General features: G+C 34.9%; 1 protein-coding gene across 2 annotated transcripts in view; it reads left to right on the forward strand.

The window, feature by feature from the left end:
- usta (uronyl 2-sulfotransferase a) overlaps positions 1-23,139 on the forward strand; it is a 276,356-nt gene that overhangs the window by 126,548 nt on the left and 126,669 nt on the right. Inside the window, exons 2-3 of one of the 2 annotated variants that reach the window (XM_006625869.3) lie at positions 879-922; positions 18,560-18,715. In XM_006625869.3, coding sequence (XP_006625932.2) covers positions 879-922; positions 18,560-18,715 — 200 coding nt within the window. The remainder of the gene's footprint in view (positions 1-878; positions 923-18,559; positions 18,716-23,139) is intronic. The other variant, XM_015349170.2, reaches the window with a different exon arrangement.

The raw sequence follows: 23,139 nt of genomic DNA on the forward strand, positions 1-23,139 counted from the left end.
ACAGACACAAGTGTAATGGTCCTTTGTAATGCTGCCACAATTAATGCTGCAACAGAATTTCACCTTCTGTAAAGGGCTAGTTGGTTACATTTTAGGCAACACATCTGATTAAGAGCAGTTCTGAAACTCAGATAACTTCTACAGGTTTGATGGAAATTAATTAGTCAAATTCCCAATTGACTTCTTAAGTGTTTAAAGTAAATTTATAAGCATGCCCCAAATAGTAAACTGAAATTGATTAGCTTCCCATTAAGAACTCACATGGAGCAAAAAATAGAAAATACATAGAATAGAAAGTGTTGTACTGTTCTTACCTATCTATAGGTTTAACATTTTCAACATAGTAAGACTGTTTTTTTATTTGATGAGAAAAAGATGTTATATTTGGATTTCTCAATTTTCATCAGTCCTTTTCTGTAAAGTCCTTAGCACATTTCATAATTTCCTGTTATTTTTTCATAACAAAGACAAAAGTATTTTATCCTGCAGGAGTAATTATAGAACATCCTTTGTGGTGATCAATGCCTTTGCTGTCATGTGTTCTCTGTGTACTCTAAAATTTATTCACTTATATGGTGATAAAATAGAATGTGCAGTAACACTCAGTATCATGAAATGTTGTCTTTCTACAGTTCTTGACCCAGATTTGTTTCCTATTATTGTTTCTAGTTAAGAGTTGGCAATAAATAATGCCTTAAAAGCATTTCAATGTTCAAATCAAATCTGCAAAATGAAAAAAACACTATCTTATCTTTTGTACGTTGTGCTTTGTTTTGCATCTTATATTTTCTTTAAATTTTTACTTTTAGCTCAGAATGGCAGAAGATATGATCTGAAAATCATGCATTAACCTATGGTTATTTTTTTTTATGTTACAGGAAATTCCACTTTTCTAGATGACCATGGCCCACCAGTTCCAAGGGTAAAAGAATGATCTTTCCCTTTTCTAATCCTCTTTTCCCTGCCAAATATCTGCTACTGAAACTTTTTTGTGCAGCAGTAAGATAGCGTTAATAACTGAGAATCCAGGGTAACAGTTAACAGCCAAGCAAGTCATTTTATACATACTATACAGTCAAAACCATTAACAAACATTATTTTATATTTCTCTGATGTTCTCTGCTAATTAATAAATAAAACAGTTTAGATACTTATTTGTATTTTACATTTATTTTATTGTTTTATTTTACTTTGCTTATACAAAGATTTGGTTATAAAAGTGACAAATTCAACTATTTTTTCATGTTTAGGTGCCTTCCAGTGTAATTCATATATCATATACTCATATATTAAAGATCCATTTATTTATAACATAATTTACATGTAGGTAGGTAAGTAAGGGCCTGTTTTCAGGCCATAAAGGCCCATAGGGGAATGGGGGGCAAGGGCCACCATTTTTCTCAACCATCCAACACTGGAAGTGGAGTTGATATGGTCAGCATCACACTCCGGCTGGCCTATTACGCCCAGAAGGATTTACCCCTGGTAGTCATTTGGAAAGCATTCAAGTTCAAGTTCATTTGTCATTCCAGCCATATACAAGTATACAGAGGAGCAAGATATTGTTATTCAGGTCTACAGTGCAAATACAGACAAGGCACTGTAAAGACAATGCTATTAACAATGTAGATATAGACATTTCTGACAGGGTACAGGGTACATAAAGTGCAATGTGCATAGTGAAATTTACTTTACAGGATTGTGGACAGAACTGTGCAAAGAATACATCAGACAGTATGCCTGACATTAGTTTCCAGATTTGGAGTAGGTACAGTCGGTACCAGGAGCTTGTTGAGGAGCCTGACAGACTGTGGAAAAAAGCTGTTACGGAGTCTGGTGGAGCTGACCCGTATATTGCAATACCTTTTACCAGATGGTAGGAGGGCAAAGAGGTTGCAGGAGGGGTGGGAGGGATCGTCCTCAATAAAGGAGACTTTGTGTGTGCAGCATTTGTGGTATCGTGTCATTGGCAACCTTGATTATATAATTTGCAATTTTATTTAGCAGTAAAGTCACGAGTCATCAGCGTGAACAGCAGTGGGCTGAGTACACAGCCCTGGGGTGTTCTGGTGTTCAGTATGGTCGTACTAGAGATGTTGTTTCTGATTCTGTGTTCAGATCAGGCAACAAGGCAGCCATCAGGACTGCGAGGGCAAACCTGTCCCGTGTCATCAGGGAGGCAAAGCGCACCTACAAATGCAGCCATTCAAAATGCACGGTACAAACCTGTACGGCATGCAGTTATCACTCCGTTGTACTGCGGTATGTGATTGGCTGGCCAAAATGTCTGACAGGGCACTCGTGGTGCAAAGATGTAATCATTTAATCTCTTTACTGTACACGTTTTAATATTGTTTGTGAATGTTCGCACAGGGCACTCATGGTGCACTCGTGGTGGACAATTATATGGAATTCTACAACTAAAACGAAATTTTAGTAGCTGAGCATAAAAAGGAGCATAACATGTCTGATGGTCATAAACAATATTAATTTAGGAACATAAACCTATTACGTAAACTGTATATGGTAGTTTAAATAAAAATACACACCAGTATTCCACTTTCTTGCTAAACATTTTAAGCATCTGTCAAAGAAAACTCAGTCTTCAATCAGGTTGGGAGATTGTCAAACAGAGATCTTTAATTTAATCAGCTGATGGGGAGTATATCACAGAGAAAGGGTTTCCCCTAGCACTCAAAACATGCTCCCTGTACTGAAGTTATATTTTCCTTTTTATACATTAAAAGTAGGCAAGACCTTAACATACAGGAACATACAGGGAAAGGGGCAGTGTCACAAGTCAAGCAAAACAGGACAGGAAGATGCCATTTGGCATCCTGCAATCTGTTTCATTTCTCTCTGGTTGAATGGGTGTGAAGAATCACAGGCTTTAGTTTGCAGAAAGACAGTGGTCTTAGGTGTGAACAGAAAACCTTAGAAGACCAGTTACTGTCTTGAGCTTTTAACTCGGTCTTCCACACATCAAAGTCTTATATGTGGTAATTTTGGAGAAAAAAAAAAGTGCTCCTTCTGACCATATTAAGTTTACATACTTTGTAAAAATTTGTAATGTTTAAACCTTTTCTGCGAATATGCTCGTCATCGCAGTAAACAAAAGCATACTTTTAGAATTTGATTAACAGAAAATATAATACGGAATTGCGTATCTATTGTTATTAAGAAATTAATAACAATATAATTATATTCATGTACTCTAGCTCAAATTATCACAGTATTACACTTTCTTTAGATATGTCTGCTTCAGTTTCACTCTTTCTCACATGATTACATCCGTGGAGTGATGGCTTAAGTGTGTAACTTAGATGCCTGAGGTTGGCCGTTCGAACCTAGCTGTCGCCATTAGTTTTCTATAAATAATTAAACATTTCTTTGAAAAACTAAAATAGCAAATATTATGAACACTATATTGACATTTTTTTAATTTCTTAATATCACATGTTCGAAGCTAAGTCATTTGTTAATAACGAATAATTTCAAGCTGCTACTACTGTCGTTGTTATTGATAATAAATATTATCAATACTATATTGAATTTGTTGGTAATTCTAAATATCACAAAACGTTCAAAGTTCACATCCTTGCGAAACAATCATGACGTTCTCATCCAATCGAAGGTTTGATGTTTTTTTTTTATTTTGAAACCGTTATCTTGACTCTGAAAACTCGTTCAGAGTGCCCTTTATTCACGGAATTCTTTAAATTAAACAAATAAAGAAGAAGGGTTATTTTTACAATTAGTACTCCAAGATTCTAAGTGATTTAGTTACCCTCACTCAGCCCCCCTACAACGTCGTAGGGGAACCGGACTGGTCTCAATCGTTAGTGCTGCATTTGTGCCGGTTTGTGCCGTTGAAAGTAGCATTTGTGCTGCTTTCGTTCCCGAGATATAATGCCTTGTTGACCATGCACGGTGACTTTGACCTCTAATAACACCATCTGCCGAGTTCAAGCACTCTGTTACCAGCGCAAGAGTAACAGTTTTGCAACTTTGTTCCTCTGTTTGCCCGGGTGGGGGGCGTCGGTGAATTTTGCATTTAATATCATTATCTTCTATGCGTTTGTGTGAACAGGAAAATTAAATTTGTCTCCAATATCATACCCGAATCAGAAGAGCTGTGGGTGTAGCCTTAAAAAGCGAACATTCACAATTATATGTTCTTTCAACGAGGCTTTAACGAACACATCTTAATACCTCGTAGTGGTGTCATATTAAAAAAATCGAATCTAAAGTAATCAGTTTCGCATTGTCTCCTTCTTTAAAAAACATAGACATCAAGGGTTGTGTGAAGATTAGACCTGTCTGTTGAGCCACATATTTAAAAAGACTGGAATTTGCAACTTTCTTAACCACTGTTGCTCTTTTTTTTGCAAAGCACATTTGCCAACGTGAAAAGGAACCAGGACTTCAGAGCCGTGCCAAGATCGTTTTCGAACTTCAAGCTAGCTTGATTGCGTTTGAAAACCGAAGAAAAAGATTACACTGAAAAAGTTACAAGAAGCTTGAAATTATTATTATTAAATTAATACTGTTAAGAATGACCAGAAACATGATTATTGTTTCAGTGGTATTTTTAATACTGCTTTGTTATTCTCAATTCTAATGACAATATATACGATTTCATTTTAGGCTTGAGGCGTCAGTTAAATTGCCCCACTGAATAAAGTGTTTTGAATTAAACCGGTTGAACAGCTGTTAAGCATACTATAGTTTTTGTTAACACAACACAGCGTTGTCAGTGAAAAAAATGACCGCAGGCACTTTTCCTCCCTCTCTACATTCTCAGAGTAGAATAGATGAACCTTCCAATGAAAGACAGTCCCCCTTCCCCCCACGGACAGACTGACAAATGTTTTCACAGCCTTCACTCAAATTACCCAGACTGTAAGCACGGAAATAAAGCTTTGTTTTATTTCTGAAACCCTTTCTTTATGTCCTGTTTTAATTCAGGTAAGGGTCAACTATATTCACAATACTGGTGACGGCAGGAAAATTCCTATTCTTTACTCAACAGCTTTTAAAAAACAGAATCCATGATGTTCAAACCGATTTTTTTACACAGAAAACTGACACAGCTTTCCATTGTAAATCTCTTTTTCTCATGGTTTTATTTAATGTGGGACTATGCACTGGGATGGGGGATGCTGTTTACGAGCCAATAGCATTTAAACCACAACACCCACAATGCTGCAACTAAGAGTTTTACGAACTCGGCAGGTCCTCTGACCTTTCCAAGCCTTGCTTTGGGTTGTGAAACTGTGTGAAACACATTTCGTACAGATACAGTGCAATCACATTATCCTGTCTTCCCGTGGTGTAAAACGAATTAGCAGGTGATTGAGTTAACAATACACCGCCCACTGAGTGGAATGTTGTTTTTTTCAAGTGTAAAAAGAGGTGATACGTGTCTCCTCTATATCTCTTCAGTTTACAGAGACCCTCATAACATTGTCCAATAATACTTTTCTTGTGTCTAATTATTAGTTTAGCAGGATTTGAGCAATAAGCACATTGTTTAATGGGGATGACATTACCCATGTCTGTTATCACTGTACAACACTAACTGCTTCAGGTGGATGGCTGCGTCAGCCTGCATAGTCAGCAAAGGAACAAGTTATTCCATGCTGAAGAGAAGAGAGAAAACACAGCAAAAACGCTGTGAAGCCTTATTCAGATGTGGGGGTCTTCAGCTCAAAATGAAACGCTTGGAGTGTGTAATGTAGGGCGCTCTGAACTAGTTAATCTTTGATGCTGGAAACATGTACTTCCCAGAAGCTATACTGATTCTCTCTGATGCAGTGCATCGGCTGGTCAGGTGACTGAGGGCTTGCCAGCGCGATGACGTCACTGCCTTTCATATGAATAAGAGGGACCTTTTTGTCAATGAAAAAATAAAGTATTTCCGTGTCGAATTAGTTGTCCTTCTTAATTTTTTGGGGGGAAAAACTGCACCAGGTACTAGATCTTATTTATATTAAAGTTATATCACTGGGCAGTGGTGGACAGTGCGCTGTTTTATCAGTATCCTGCTAACCTGCTTAACACCTATAGTAAACATGATTTTACTTCTGTACAGAATGTGTGTCAAGTTTACAAAATTAAAGTGTTTCAAATGTTTAATTAAGAAGTGAAAAGAACTTACAGCTTACACAAAGACTCAAACTAGTATAGAAAATCGAGTGTTAAGAAGTTGTGGTGCTCTCGCAGTGCTGTCCTGAGGCTAGCCACAGCCCAGTGATATAACTTTAATATTAGATCTAATACCTGGTGCGGTTTTTACAAAAAAACGTACTTTTAATTAATAGAATCCCAGATGTGAGTTCATAAATCCTGAATTACGTGCTATGGCTACGTCTGCGAAACACCTGATCATCTACTGTAAAGCTTTCAGTGCTTTGTGTATATTCTAATCGCAGTGGGGGCAGGATCTGTGGGGACAATTTTAGGCTGAAATTGAATTAGGGATCTGTATTCTTCACACCTGAAAAATTGTTTTCTCTGAAAGCGTTTTCTTCCCTGTTTAGCAGATCTTTTGCTGCCTACGCATGCTTACACAGCTCCCTAGGTGAATTCTCGTACTTGACTGAGAAACCTTTAGAGAACTTAACATTTTTATTATCAACAAATTGTAAATATGACGTTTACAATGGCGTTATTAATTTTTCACTTAAGTGTGTGGAGGAGTGTCAGCTGTGAATGAGGGCAAACCATTTTTTTAATTTTTAAAAAATAAATACAAAATGAGATATAATGATGTGTTCCTGCTTAACTTAGACATGCATGACTTTAAAAGCTATAAAAACCTGAGAAGCCCTCCATGAAACCATGTTTACTACTAATTCATATAAGGCTCTCTGATAGAATTGCTGTTTTTTATGCATGCTAATTTTCTGATTCCTCACTCTCTGCCAAATTTATTTCATGTTTGCATGTTCTTTTGTAACACACACCTTTCTGTGATTTTATTGTACACCTAAACAAGTGTTCCTGCATCCCTCTTCTACACTATGTCTAGTCATGGCTTTTTTCTGTTTGCTTATTTCAAAGTTACACCTGCTCCATTTTAAAACTTTTTGCTCATGTGCATTTTTGTATTTTTTACACCTCTAGTTCTTTAACATCCTTAATTTTCATTTGCCTTAATTTGTAGACTGAATTTTAGTTTTAGCCTTAAAAAGCTTACATTTTCACTATCTTTTGTTTCTTGTCCTACAACTGTTATTATTGTTCACTGAATTATTGTAGTTGACATGACTTCTTTCATTCACTCTTTCCTGAACAGTTAACAGTGTAAACATGTGATATTGTGATATTTTGTGCTCTCGTTGAATGATAAGTGTTGCATAGTTTAAATCATTTTCATTCTTAGAAATTATGAAACGCTCGTTTAAAAGCAAGGGAGATTATGTCTGTTATAGTGGACATAAAAACGAATGTTCGTTATTGGAAACCCAATTTTAACGACAAGGAATGATATCCTGCTAGGCACTGAGACCAGCACCAGTGGGAGCACTCCCGGAGTGAAAAAGAAAATGCCTGACGAAATTTTTCAATGCTTGTATGATCGATGGAAATGTTCAAATAAATGTGCTAAAGAAATAAACAAAAAACAAGTAATTTATTCCTTTATCACATTGGCTAACTAATGTCCTCTTTTTGCTAGTTAATCTTACCTGTGGCTGTGTTTTTGCATTGCGTAGCATTGAGGGACTATATTCTCAGGCAGAGGAACGTAAACAGCTTAATTTTCGTGTTAAATAAATCTTTAAAATTTAAATTAATTCTATACAGCAATCGCATATTTGGGGAATTTTTTATGAAAGCAATAAGGCACGAGAGACCGTGCTACAGTATATCATGGATTTAGTCACAGTTAAAAGGGTTGCCTTTTAAAATACAATACCATTTAACTGTGAATATATCCACGATATATCACGGCCTCTTGTGCCTTATTGCGTAAATAATTAAATTCTGAAAAGTATGAGTTTCTTTTACTGCAATAACGAGCACAAGTATTCACGGAAAATGATCATCACTTAACTCACTTAACTTTGAACGTTTTGTGATATTTAGAAATACCAACATATTCAATATAGTGTCTATAATATTTGTTATCGGTAATAATATAAGTAGCAGTTTGAAATTATTTGTTGTTATTAATAAATGACTTCACTTTGAACATTCTGTGATATTTAGAAATTTAAAAAATGTCAATATAGTGTCCATAATATTTGCTACTTTAGTTTTTCAAAGAAATGTTTATTTGTTAAAAGAAAACTCATGGTGATAGCTGGGTTTGATCTTCCAACCCCAGGCATATAAGGCACACATTTAAGCCATTGTGCCACAGACATAATCATATGTAAAGGAGTGAAACTGAAGCAGGCATATCCAAAGAAAGTGTACTATTGTGATAATTTGTTTGTGCAACAGTATGTGAATATAATTATATCATTATTAATTTCTTTAGATACGCGATTCCATATTATATTCCCTATTAATAAAATTCTAAAAGTATGCTTTTGTTTACTCTGATAACAAGTGTATTTGCAGAGGTTAAAACATTATAATGGAAGGAGCTCGTAAAAATATTTCCAAAATAACCACGTGTAAGACTTTGATGCTTAAAATGTTAAGGAAGAAAGTAGAATACTGGTGTGTATTTTTTTCTTTAAACTACCAATACCAGCCATATACAGTTTACTTAATATGTTTATGTTCCTAAATTAATATTGTTTATGAGCATGTGAAAGGTATGGTGAATCTTACTTCGTATGAATACGTGATTGGATCAATGAAATTCTTGTAAATTGATGTTTTTACAAGATGTGGAAGAATTGCAGCAAATTGGTTACTAATAGTTTATGCTAACACATCACTTTCTTATTTAGATGTAAATAAAATTTGAACTAAGAGTGACATTCAAAAGAAACAATCGAGAAAAGTCTGTGGTATTTGTATAGATGAAACTTTTCTAAATGTTTTTAAAAAATAGAACCTGTCGAATGGTCTTTACGGTTAGAGGACGGTGCGCTATTTTGTCAGCAACCTGCTTATATGCTTAACACCTGTGGAAAACATGATTTTATTTCTGTACGGAATGTTGCGTTTACAAAATTAAAGTGTTTTAAAATGTTTAATGAATAAGTAAAAGAACTTACAGCTTACACAAAGACATCTTTGTGATCGCACAGAAGAAAAAACACCCATTTTTCCTGTGTTTTTAACTTATATATATAAAGTCTTTTCATGTTAATTTAAGTGTCCTTCTTTCAGTTGGATTGCATGATTAGCATGAAACAACTGGGGGTTATTGTTATGATGTCTCTATTATTATCGAATCGCTCAACTCGTTCACTTGTGATCATTTTGGAAATATTTAGATTTTCCTTTTAACTTGGAGTTTGTACTGTTGAACTCTCTGGACAAGTTAAGCTTTGATGCAGTACAAATAAATCTATTTCCCACAAGCTATACTGTAGTTGCTTTAAAACTATACAACATCGCGCTGTTTGCCTGGGGCACATCTTTGTTCAAGTTTTAAAACTACAGTATGGAAAACGAGCGTTAAGAAAAAAACAGGACATTTGATTACCGGTTGCCTTATGCTAAATAGCAACAGTGACAACAGTACATGCTACTGAAAATTCCTTTCCATCCCCTCAGAACTGTCTATTTTACATAACGTTACCCAGCAGGCTGTTAACACTCCTAGCCTTTGTGAGAAGTACAGAGCGTTATATAAAGTGTCTGCAATGGAATATACTAATAGGTAAAAGTTAATTCTAAACTGGAAAGAAAAGACACCACATGTCTCCTCTATAAATATTCGGTTTACAGACCATCCAAGGTCATTTATTATTAAAATTTGAATGTTTTTTACAAGTGTAAATCCACCTGTTTTCTAACTGCTTAATCCAGGACATTTTTTATGATTTTGACAGACTTCAGAATGCTTCAACTGATGCTTAAAAATGTAACAATGCGTACTGTGGTAAGAGCACAGAACATCTTTCTGCCTGTGAAAAGATTTGAATATGTAGTTTATTCTTATCTGTGTGAAAACAGGAAATACAGAGGGTGTTTCAGAAATACCAAAAAATTCAATGTAATTTCCATAATATTTACTATTTAAGTATTTCAAAGAAATGTTTATTTGTTAATAGAAATCTCAGGCCAGGAGTAAGGTTCGAACCCCTGACCTCCAGCATGCAAGTCATACACCAAAGCCATCTTCGCATCACTGCAAGGGCAGGCAAAATGTTTCCAAGTAATCATGGGTGAATGAGTCAAATTGATGCAAAAGTGGACTACGCTAATAATTTGAGCTATATGAAAATAAATAAATCCTTGAATATCATTATCAATTTCTTTAGATATGCGATTCCATATTATGTTCCCTATTAACCAAATTCTAAAAAGAATGCTTTTTTACTGTCATCCATAAAATCCATAAAAAAGTATCCATAAAAAAGGTTAAAACATTATAATTTTTATGAAGTATTTAAATTAATATAGTCAGAAGGAGCACATAAAAACTTTTCCAAACTAAACACAGTAAGTAACCAAATGAAAGACTTTGAAATGATTTTTGAAAGTGGAATACTGGTGTGTATTTTTTATTTAAACTACCAATACCAGCCATATACAGCTTACATAATATGTTTATATTGCTAAATTAATATCATTCATGATGTTCAGTGTCATTATGCTCCTGTTATTTTTGTGCTCACCTACCAAAATTTCCCTTTAGTTGTAAAATTCCATATTAATATTCAAGATTAAGTGGATTAATCTTGGAACGTTTCCCTTGGTCAGGGATTAAATAAAACCTCACTCGCATCAAACAAATTTATATTTTTAAATATCACAACAGGATCTAATTTAAGTTATTTTAATAACAATGAATAGTCACCTATGCGTTACAAAATAAACATTTATATTGATTTGAATCGCGTTTTGATTTAAATCGTAAACACGTGTTTAAATATGTGTTTTTTTATTCACAATCAGACAAATGCAACGTAAATTGATATCTTTGTCTTCTAAGTATCTTAATAAACTTTCAGCATAGCTTTCTCCCCGTTTAGATTTATTTTTCTTGGGATCTTGGGATCAAACGTGGAAAGATTAGATTGTAATCGTTTTTATTTTTTAAATACATTTTATAAAAGTGTAATCTATGCTAAAAAGTTGTACACCACCTGCTATAAAGATACATATTGTAATACTTTCGGGTTCGGATAGTTAAAGCAAGCCTTGATTTTAAATATCACCTTTAAAAGTGGAATCTCAAAGCAAAGTAAATGCCCAACACTGATTGTACCCATCTGTCATGCTAATAAAGCACCTTGAATTTAATTGAATTCAGGGAGAGAGGGGGGGAGGGCGAGCGAGAGAGCCAGGACAGACAGGCAAATAAGATACACTCCACAGACATTCACAACAGCGACATATCATATAACGTTTGCACATATAGTTAAGTTATTACTTGGTTTTCAAAGTGCAATGAAAAACAATATTGTTGTTGTTGCTGTTATTGTTGTTTTTATCCTGTAAAGCGTTTTGAGAAGCCACCTTTAAAGGCGAAATATAAAAGCGCTGATTCTTATGGAATGTGTTCCGCCGGGGATTCAAAAAATTATTTTTTTTAATCGCGTATCTAAGGAAATAGCAGTATAACTTTGTTCATATACAAACAGTGGCATGTTACATTATTAATTTGGGTGTCTCCTCTTGCCAGAAAGCTCTAAATTGCATTTTGAGTGCAGTTTTTGACTTTTTCTAAATTGCAACCAATAAATAAAGCTGATACAGTTTAGACATTTTAAACTGTATTACAGCAGCACAATGGACAATGCAACGTAAATTGCAAAAATGCACTTGAAATCTGTCCAAGCCCTACTTTGTCAGGCATTTTCTTTTACTGCAATGGACATAAAAACTCCCTTGCTTTTAACAGAGCGTTTCATAATTTCTAACTACGAAAATTATTTAAAGACTGTATTAAAAGAATCATGTATCTAAAGAAATTAATAAGATATAATTATATTCGTGTACTACGACAGGGCTGTGTAGGGCAACAGACAATGTACAGCGTGTACTATTCTTGTGTTGCGGTACATGAATATAATTAGATCGTTATTAATTTCTTTAGATACGCGATTCCATATTCCCTTTATTATTATATTATTTATTATATTCCCTTTTAATCAAATTCTAAAAAGTATGCTTGTTGACTCCGGTATCACGTTAGTTAAATAATATGGAATCACGTATCTAAAGAAATTAATAATGATATTAATTTAAGGATCTAAATAACTAAATATACGTATCTATTTAGCAGGTAGTATTTCTGTATTCCACTTTCTTTGTTAACACGTTTTATTAACATCCGAATCGCTGCGGGTGAAGAAAAAAGTGAATCCTGTTTTTTGTTATGGTCTGTAGCTCAAATCCCGCTTAACTAAAAATTAGACACAAGAAGAGTATTACTGGACAAAGTTGTGAGGCTCTGGTGGAATTTCTCTGTAAACTGAAGAGTTATAGAGGAGACACGTTGTGTATTGCCTCTTTTTACATTTGTAAAAAAGAACATTCCAATGTTATTATGACACGGAACATATTGTTAGTTATGTAGCACTTTGTGTTTGCGCCCTACACCCTGCGGGACCGCTGTGTTCATATGTTCACAATGCGAGAAAAACTGCTCAATACGTGTTCGTGTGAACAACCTGCATAGGTGATATTTAGAAATATATATTGTAGTGTTGATGTAGTTGTAGTGTTGCTGTAGTATTACTGCACAAACAGTACTATAAGACTTCCTATTGATATGTGTACAGCTGTTTCACCACCATGCTATGTCAATGTGTCTGTGGCGTGGTAGCTTAAGTGCCTGACTTATAAGTATGAGGTTGGGTGTTCAAATACAGCAATCGCTCTGAGTTTTCTTTTAACAACATAGACATAGACATTTCTTTGAAAAACTAAAATAGCAAATATTATTGGCATTATAGTGACATTTTTTATATTTCTAAATGTCACAATATGTTCGTACTGTATGTACACAGCAGTACTGCAAGGTGTAGGGTGCAAGCCGGATGTTGCGCATGCGCCTGGCACTGCGGCCAAGGAGCACCCAACTGGGTCTCTCTCTCACCCGGAGTGCTGGCTGTGCCGAATTTCACTCTACGAAGTCTGAGTCTCTGTGTCTACATTGTTTGTAAACAAACGGGTTTCACAGGTTTTTTTTCCACCTTCTTCGATTTCAAAGGAGAATAGGGAAGATTCACAATGCGAAGCTGTGTTACTCTTCTGTGTAAAAAAATGGTTTGAACATCATGGCTGCTGTTTTTAATTCTTAAAAAGTAAATCAAAAACAAGATATAATGATGTGTTCCTGCTTAGACAAAAAAACGGGTGATTTTTCTTCCTCCTGATCAGCTTAGAATCTCTGTGTATGCTGTAAAGTTTTTACTTCTTAAACGTTTAAAAAACACATTTCGAATGTATTTTAGAATGGCTCTAAAAACAGTGTGCCGCCCACTGCGCTGCGTCAGAGGGGGAGGCGGCACAGAGAGGGAGGAAGCGCTGAGCTCAGTATTGCACAATGGCCGCAAAGCACCAATTACGTCTGCATTCATAACTTAGTGTTTAAAATTAAACAACGGAAATCACTTTCTTTGACTTTTAAGTCCCTTGATTATCATTAAGCACAGGTTTCTCAGCACTCAGACTACTTTTTGATACCATTGTTAGACAAAGCAGGAACTTATTGTACTTTCTAATGATATTACAAGTGGAAAGATTACAGATTTTAATCATCTTGAATTTTGTTATACATTTTAGAAAAGTTTTATCTATACATACACCACAAAACTATTCTCGATTGTATTTCTAAATGTTATGTTAAACTTAGTTCATTGTTTTAAATACATCTAATTAAGAACGTTAGGTGTGCGCATAAACTATTAGTAATCAATAATATTACATTTAGCACTATAACAAATTGTGCTAATAATAAAGTATATTCTACTCTGAGAATGTAGGGGGAAGGAAAAATGTCCGTGGTCTTTTCACTGATAAACTTGTGTTAACAAAAACTACAGTATGCTTAAGAGTTGTTAAACTGGTTTTTATTTATTTTTTCAGCACAGCCAGCTGGCTGTGCCTGCTAGAGCGCCACAATTCACACTCAACCACATCACAGATCACAGATCAGTCCCAGTGTGTGAGATCTTGCTGTTTGATATGTGTTTGATCTTTGATCTGAGCTTTAATAGAGAGCTTATCTCTATTAATGTATTAATATCGAGTGGTATTAAATGCAACCTTTTTGTATAGATGACACTTTTCTAAAGTGTAGTTAAAAATAAAAACGATTACAATTGGTTACGAAAACACTTGCAGTGTGTACAAAGTACATGTGAAAGTTTTCAAAGCCTTTACTATGTCATTTTTAAGCCATTCTTCTGTCCATATCTTTGGAAGGGAAACACAGAAAGCTTTTAAACCAAATGCATTTTAAAGACCACAACTCCAGAAAATCTCCACAGCCTCCACATAAAACTATCCGTGAGCTAATTCTCTTTTTTTAAACCTCTGGTTTTTCATCAATGCGTAATTACGCACTAACTGGAACCCGGGGGGACCGCTGTGTACACATGTTCACCACGTGAGAAATACTGCTCAATACGGCTTCAGGCGAAAAACCCATATATCACCATAGGAAGCAGAACAGCACAGCCTGAAATGGCCGAAACGTTTAGTTGTCTTTCTTCATGCTGTATGTGGCTACCCACCTGTATTAAACCTATTTCACTCAGTAGTCTAAACTAAGTGTAAAGTGCTATGAGGGAAAAATAAAAAGCAACCAGTTTGACATGTACAGTAAAATGTGACATCTTTGGAGCATCGAGTATATATCCAACAGTGTGAGCTAATTTGCAAGGCTATTAAAGTTGATTGAGTTACTGTAACAGTCCGGGTGTGGCGAGTTTCTACTGTCCCCTGACTGTCTTGGATGAAAGGAACCTGTCTTTCATTGGAAGACAATTAATCTATTTTACTTGTACATAAGAATATAATATAAATACACCAAGGGATTGGGCTGAGTTCAGATTACAAAAAAATCTGTGAGCCTGCACTACAGCGGCCATAGTATGGAAACAAATACTTTTTATGTGAAGAGACGTGGTGCTTCAGCTGCCTGTGTGCATTAAACAAGAGAGTGTGGTGTTACTTTTTGTCAGTGAAAAAGTGTGTGTGTGTGTGTCTCGCTCTCTGTACTCATCTTTACTGAAAAATAAATCAGTTTTTCATTCAATGAGTGCTTGGGTCACTGTGACACAATAATAATAATGGCACAATATTATAAATACCCAATTAGGCTGGGCAATCAAATTTTTTAATTAAAAATAAATAAATAAACAATTAGATGTAATGGTGTGTTCCTGCTTAACTTAGATATTGCATGACTTGAAAATGTGGATAAAAACAGGTTTCGATAGTTATTAACCAATTTTGTGCACGAGAAATGGGTGATTTTTCTTCCTCGTCATCAGATCTTTCTTGGAAAAATGTCTTTCTTTCTTACCAGCTGTGATTCAGGCATAGAAGGGTTAAAAAGAAAGTCAGACAGGCAGGGGAAAGGGTGAGTTGTGAAACTGTTTCCTGTCCTGGATAAAGCGGTTCGAAAATAGGTGGATTTACACCTGTGAAAAGCATTCCAATTTTAATGCAATACGGAAGACATTATTCATAAAAAATGATCTTGTACGGTCTGTAAACTGAAAATTTATGAAGGAGACACATTGAGTATTGCCTCTTTTTACATTTGGAAGAACATTCCAATGTTAATGCGACACAGGTTCCTGCTAGATATTCAGAGGGAAAGACAGTGATGTCACCGCGCAGGCTAGTGTTTCTAATGTCAGGCGTATGTGTTAAATATATTTAGATCTTTGAATTAATATTGTTATTGATTTCTTTAGCCTCACAACATTGTCCAATGATACTCTTCTTGTGTCTAATATTTAGTTAAGCAGGATTTGAGCATAAAAAAACAGGATTCACTTTTTTCACATATTGATGATAATTATATCAGTAGCAGTTTGAAACTATTCATTGTTATTAATAAATGCCTTAGATTTGAGCATGTTGTGATATTTAGAAATATAAAAAGTCAATAAAGTGTCCCATAATATTGCTATTTTGCTATTGCTATTTTTGTTTTTCAAAGAAATGTTTATTAAAAGATAACTCATGGTAATAGCTGGATTTGAACACCCAACCTTATAACACTTATGAGTCAGTCGCTTAAACCATCACACCACTGACAATCACAAGCAGTAGTGAAACAGTCATACATATATCAGTAGATATGTGTACTGTATGTACTACTGTTTGTGCTACAGTACCTGAATTTAATTATATCGTTATTAATTTCTTTAGATTCGCGATTCCATATTATATTCCCTATTAAACAAATTCTAAAAGTATGCTTTTGTTTACTCCGATATTGAGCTTATTCGCATAAAAGCTTAAAAGGATCACTTTTCTCACAAAGTACTGTATATAAACGTACAGTAACATGGTCAGAAGGAGCACGTAAAAACGTTTCCTAAATAACCACGTGTAAGTTTGATGCTTAAAATGTTTAGGGAGAAATGGAATACTGGTGTGTATTTTTTCTTTAAAATACCAATACCAGCAATATACAATTTACATAATATGTTTATGTTCCTAAATTAATATCATTTATGACCTTCAGATGCGTTATGCTCCTCTTTTTTTATGCTCAGCTACTAAAATTTATTTTAGTTTAAAAATTCCAAATAAATATTCAATACTAAGCAGATTAAAATGTGCACAGTAAAGAGATTAAATGATTAAATCTTTTCACTACTCAAACTTTGAATCGCTGCATCTGTATATATACATTGTACATTTTATAGGGATTATAAAGATTATTTATAAGTCTTTTAAGAACGAAAGTTTTTTGTTTTAAATTATTTTACATTTTTACATGGTAGAAGTTCTATAATGAAACCGATACACCAATCAACTTATTGTCAGTGCGCCTCTTGAAGTATTTGTAGGAAGAGGCAGAATGTTTTTCTGTCTATAAAAAGGTGGATTTACCCAGTCATAAATGGTAAATAAAAACAGTTTCTCTGAAAATAAAAACAAAACAAAGAAAAGGTTAGTGGATTTTGTATAGAAGGAAAAGACAAGGCCAATAAAGGGGAAGCATAAGTCTGTGACAAAACTGTAAAAGTAAAATTGATTCCGATTTTTAAGTTTGTTAATAATAATAATAATAATAATAATAATAATAATAATATTATTATTATTATTATTATTATTATTATTATTAATAATAATAATAACAACAACATCACTTTATTAACCCTTAACAATTTCTTGCATTAGGAATTATGCCGGCTAGTTAGTCCTGGCTGAACTAGCGAGAGTTTGTGCACATGGAAAGTGACTGTGTGTCCTCCGGTCTCGACTCTTAGAACAAGGTTAATTCCTGGCACTCGGACACACTGGCTGTCACGTGATTGTCTGAGAATGTCCTGGAGAAGCCATCTTCTGGGCCCTGTGCTGCCTCTTTTATCTGGAGAAACTACAGTCGTTCATTGGTTGAAAGTTTCACGGGCATTCGAGACCCACGTGGGTTTACCCTGCCCTACCAGTTCCTGATTGGCTGATCGAGGTGGAGGATGAGTAACAATGCTCTCTGACATCAGGGTTGTAAACAACCTGGGATGAGACTCTCCCAAGGAATCTCAAAGACAGTAAGGCGCCAGAGATTACCATTTATTAGGGTGGCTGCAGAATCTCAACCTTGGGAGCACCACTGAGATGAGGGAGAGTGGACTGGAAAAAGGGAGCAGCAAACTTAATTCCTGTATTAATAATAAGCCTTGCCGCTACACCAGTGTCTCCATTGCAGCATCAACTATTTAGATATCAACTCTGTTATTTTCCTGAAGTTAATAATTAATTTCCAGCAAAAAATTAAAGCATTTTGATGTCATTTGTCATCAAAAGCTGTTCTCTTAAACACCTCTTGTATTTTACCTGTGTCTAATATTAAAATACTGAAAAGAGAAGAAAACACAACTTTTCAGCTGTGGAGCCTTCTTTGGGTGTGAAAGGCTCCACCCACACCCAAAGAAGGCTCCACAGCTGAAAAGTTGTGTTTTCTTTATTCACTTTTCAGCCTGGCATAAACCTATTACTTGTCCTTTGCAGCTTACGCATGCTGACGCAGCTACCCACCTGACACCTGAGAAGGTCTCCACAGCTGAAAAGTTGTGTTTCCTGTCTTCTCTTTTCTGCATGGAATAAACCTTTTACTTGCTCCTTTGCAGCCTACGCATGCTGACGCAGCTACCCACATGAACTAATATTTAAATACTTGTAAATGGCAAACAATTTTTAATTCCAAGAAGTCTGAGTATTGGAAATAGTTTAGATGGGGAATTAACAGAGTTTACTAACATGTCTGTGTTCTTTTTTGGTTTAGGTCTTACCATTCCCAAGCCAAGTAGTGTATAATCGAGTTGGGAAGTGTGGCAGTCGCACTGTAGTCCTGCTGTTGCGCATTCTGTCAGAGAGACACCAGTTTAATTTGGTCTCCTCTGACATCCATAACAAAACCAGGCTGACCAAGCATGAACAGGTAAGAACACAGAATCTGTGCTTGCTATTTTAATTCATTTTTTGAGATGTAAAACTTTCTAGTTTTCTAGTCCTAGTCTCTTCTTACCTATGAAAACATTCTAATTTTGTTTTAAAAGAAAAAAAGAAATGAGAACATTATGCACACTAATGTGGGTGTAATGTGGAACAAGCTACCAAGCTACTTTGTTGACACCAGAAGCCTTTCTTATTTCAAGAAATGGCCAGATCAGGATCCCTGGATCCAAATGAGTTACATGGACTGAATGTCCTCTTCTCATTTGTAACCTTTTTTGTGTTCTTATTAAGGTTTCAGTAGGTTTCTGTCAACACTGTCCTTCACTCATAAAATAAAATTAATCACATCCGCCAATCTACCTTTTCACAATGCAGTGTGCAATTCATCAGATAAAGTTATGAATCAGTTAATGTTTTGAGACCAGCTGGAGGTGTGTCCATCTCTTAGTACAAATGCAGCCATTCAAAATGCACTGTAAAAGCCCGTACTACACGAAATGATCTGCAGATCAGTGCGCCATACTGCAGTACGTGATTGGCTAGCCAAAATGACCAACAGGTGGCACTCATGGTGCATTGGTTGTTAGTAAAACGATTGTTTCATTTCATCTCTTTACTGTGCACGTTTAAATTATCTTATTGAATATTAATATGGAATTTTACATATATTAATATGGAAATTTAGGTAGCTGAGCATAAAAAGAAGAGGAGCATAACGTGTCTGATGGTCATAAATGATTAATGATTAATTTAGGAATATAAACATATTATGTAAGGTGTATATGGTGTGTATTGGTAGTTTAAACAAATAAATACTGTTAATAATAAGTACAAACCAGTATTCTGCTTTCTTTATAAACATTTTAAGCATCAAAGTCTTTCATTTGGCTACTTCCTGTGGTTATTTCAGAAAAGTTAAAAAAGTTATAATTCTTTAACCTTTTCTGTCAATACTTACACTCGTTATCGCAGGGAAAAAAAGGCATCCTTTTTAGAATTTGATTAATAGGGAATATAATATGGAATCGCGTATCTAAAGATATTAATAACAATATAATTATATTCTTATAGCTCAAATTATCACAGTAGTACACTTTCTTTGTAAATGTCTGCATCAGTTTAACTTATTTCCCCATGCTTATGTGTGTGGTGTAATGGTTTAGGCTTGTGCCTTGCATGCTGCAGGGTGGGGGTTTGAACCCACCTGTAGCTGTGAGTTTTCTTTTAACAAATAAACATTTATTTGAAAAACTAAAATAGCGAATATTATGGACACTAAATTTACATTTTTTATATTTCTAAATATCACGACATGTTCAAAGCTGTGTCTGTTTGTCTGTCATTTGATGGACTGGCTCTATGTCCAGGGTATATTCTGCCTTGTGTCTGTTGCTTGCTGGGATATGATCCAAATCCTCTGTACTGGATAAAGAAATTAGAAAATGGTTGGAAGTAAAGGCACTGTGTGGATGGAATTATACACAGTGCTAGAAACCCACTATGAGATAGCGGAATCTCACTGAGGATAAATTATTTTATAGTGCTGGCTTAAGGAAACAGCCTTTCCACCTCTCTTGCACATCAGTATCCATACCTAGTTATTCCTTCAATTCATGTGCATCCAACACACAGTTCAATGCTAGCAACTACACAAAATCTAAAATACAATCCTCATTTTAGTATCTATGTAAACATACAGTCTGTTAACTTTATCATCTTTCTCTGCAGTCTATAACATCTACTGTCATTTTTTCAGAAGTATGCTTAACCCTATAAGGAAGTGATCTTGTTATCAGTGTATTCCTCAGCTTTCCCCAAATAATCTTTTTCCTACCTACGGATGCAGTCATTCAAAATGGGTGGGGTATTTCGCGGTATACCCCGGTGGGCGTGTCGCAGTATCAAGCAGTATCACGGGGTTAATCTCTCATGTACAGCATTTGAGCATTTAAATTTAAACTGTGTATTACAGCATGTTAATCATCAGTCATTTAAAAGTTGGTATATTTTATGAAAGCAAGATTGCTCAGTTGGACAAAAATACACAACCTACCTTTATCATAAATATTTATGCATCAAAGCCTTTGACGAAGATATTGCTAATAGTATTAATAATGAATGACTTTGGACAAGCTGTAAACTCAAAGTATAATTTCTTTAGCACATTTGTACAAGCACTTGGAATCCGTCCAAGCCCCACTTTGTCAGGCATTTTCTTTTACTGCAACGGACATAAAAACTCCCTTGCTTTTAACAGAGCGTTTCATAATTTCTAACTACGAAAATTATTTAAACTGCGACACTTATCATTCAACCTGAGCTCAAAATATCACAAGTATCCTCAAGAACACAGCAAAGACTGTATTAAAAGATACAGGTATCAGATACATGAGAATCCAGGTTTTTTTTTATCAACGCTTTCTTTTCCATATAACAGATATTATCGAACCACTTCAGAAGGGTTTCAGCCAGTCAGATTCCAGGAATCGGTAAAGAAAAAATACACACCGGTATTCCATTTCTCCCTAATCATTTTAAGCATCGAAGTCTTTAACTAACATGTGAAATAGCATGTAAAAAAGTGGTAGTTTTAAGCTTTTCTGCTAATACAATATGGAATCGCGTATCTAAAGAAATTAATAACGATATTTTTATATTCGTGTACTGCGACATTTCTTTGAAAAAATAGAATAGCAGTATTATGGACAATTAATTGACTTTTATATTTTTAAATATCACAACATGATAGAATTTAAGTCATTTTATTAACAATGAATAGTCACCTTTGCGTTACAATATAAACATTTATATTGATTTAAATCACATTTTGATATAAATCGCAAACGCGTGTTTAAATATATGTGTTTTTTTATTCACAATCAGACAAATGTAACATAAATTGATATCTTTATCTTCTAAGTATCTTAATAAACTTTCAGCATAGCTTTCTCCCCGTTTAAATTTATTTTTCTTGGGATCTTGGGATCAAACATGGAAAGATTAGATTGTAATAGTTTTTATTTTTTAAATATATTTTAGAAAATTGTAATCTATACTAAAAAGCTGTACACCACCTGCTATAAAGATACATATTGTAATACTTTCGGGCTCAGATAGGACGGACACAAGAACTCAGACTTGCGGAGTTAAATCTCAACAAAACAACAACAAATCTCAATATCTTGTTCGAATTATTCATAATACAAACCAAAAACTCTCTCAAATTCCTTCAATTATCATAATCCCGCCCCTTATGCAAAACCAAACCCTCCACCCATCCCAGTTTGTCCTCTTTATCATAAACAAAATCCAGCTCAATTTTCAACATAAAGCATTACACAAAATAAACACCTCAACACTCTGTACTCAACAACGATAATTCACAAACAGCCAGAACATGTAACTCCACATTCCCAAATAGACCTCATTTCCATAGCCCCGCCCCTTATGCAAAACCAACATCCCTCCCCTGTTCTCTCTCTCCGCTGGCGTTTGTAATTGTTTTTATTTTTAAATAAATTTTAGCAAAGTCATGTATTTTAAAAATCTTAAGATTTCTATATTTATGTCCTTATTTAGTGGTTTCATTAGTGACAAAGGCTAAACTTTCTTGGAAAAATGTATTTTATGTAAACCATGTCTGCTATCAATTAATTTAGGGCTAGAATATGTTCATTGTCTTCCAATGAAAGAAGGGTTCCTTTCGCCGTAGTCGAGTTGACATTAAAAGCTTGCCACGCCCGGACTGTTACACCAACACATTAGCATGTTAAAGCGATTTCATTGAGGAGCCTAGCTTTCTTAACTAGAAAGTACTGTATTTTTGGAGGGGGGGAGGTGTCTTTCGCTGGAAACTTGTCCCCTTCTACTTTGAAAATACGTGTGAATCCGGTTTAATTCATCACAGCCAGCACTCCCGCACAGGGGTTGTACTCGTTAATGTCTAAGCCGGAACACATCATTATATCTCATTTTGTATTTGTATAAAAAAATCGTTTGCCCAGCCTAACACTATTGTTGTTATTGTTTTTATCCTGTAAAGCGCTTTGAGGAGCACAGCTTTCTCACCATTAGATTACTTTTTGATACCATCGTTACACAAAGCAGAAACTTATTGTATTTTCCGATGACATACAATTGGAAAGATTACAGATTTTAATCGTCTTTTTTCTGAACCAGGGAAAATCTGATCATGTGTCTCTATAACAATATTAAAAAAAATATTTTACATATCACCTTTAAAAATGGCATCTCAAAGCAATACAGTAGATGTAAACCACAGATTACAAAGAAATACCCAGACAAACGCAAACGCATTTTTAATAAAATGCTTTTATTCATTCAGCAGAGAGAGCGTAAAACCTGGGCGTAACAGCTGTTCCTTTTTCTGATCACTCGCTCTCTGGA

This window comes from Lepisosteus oculatus, chromosome 2, assembly GCF_040954835.1.
Source record: "Lepisosteus oculatus isolate fLepOcu1 chromosome 2, fLepOcu1.hap2, whole genome shotgun sequence".
Lineage (NCBI taxonomy): Eukaryota > Metazoa > Chordata > Actinopteri > Semionotiformes > Lepisosteidae > Lepisosteus > Lepisosteus oculatus.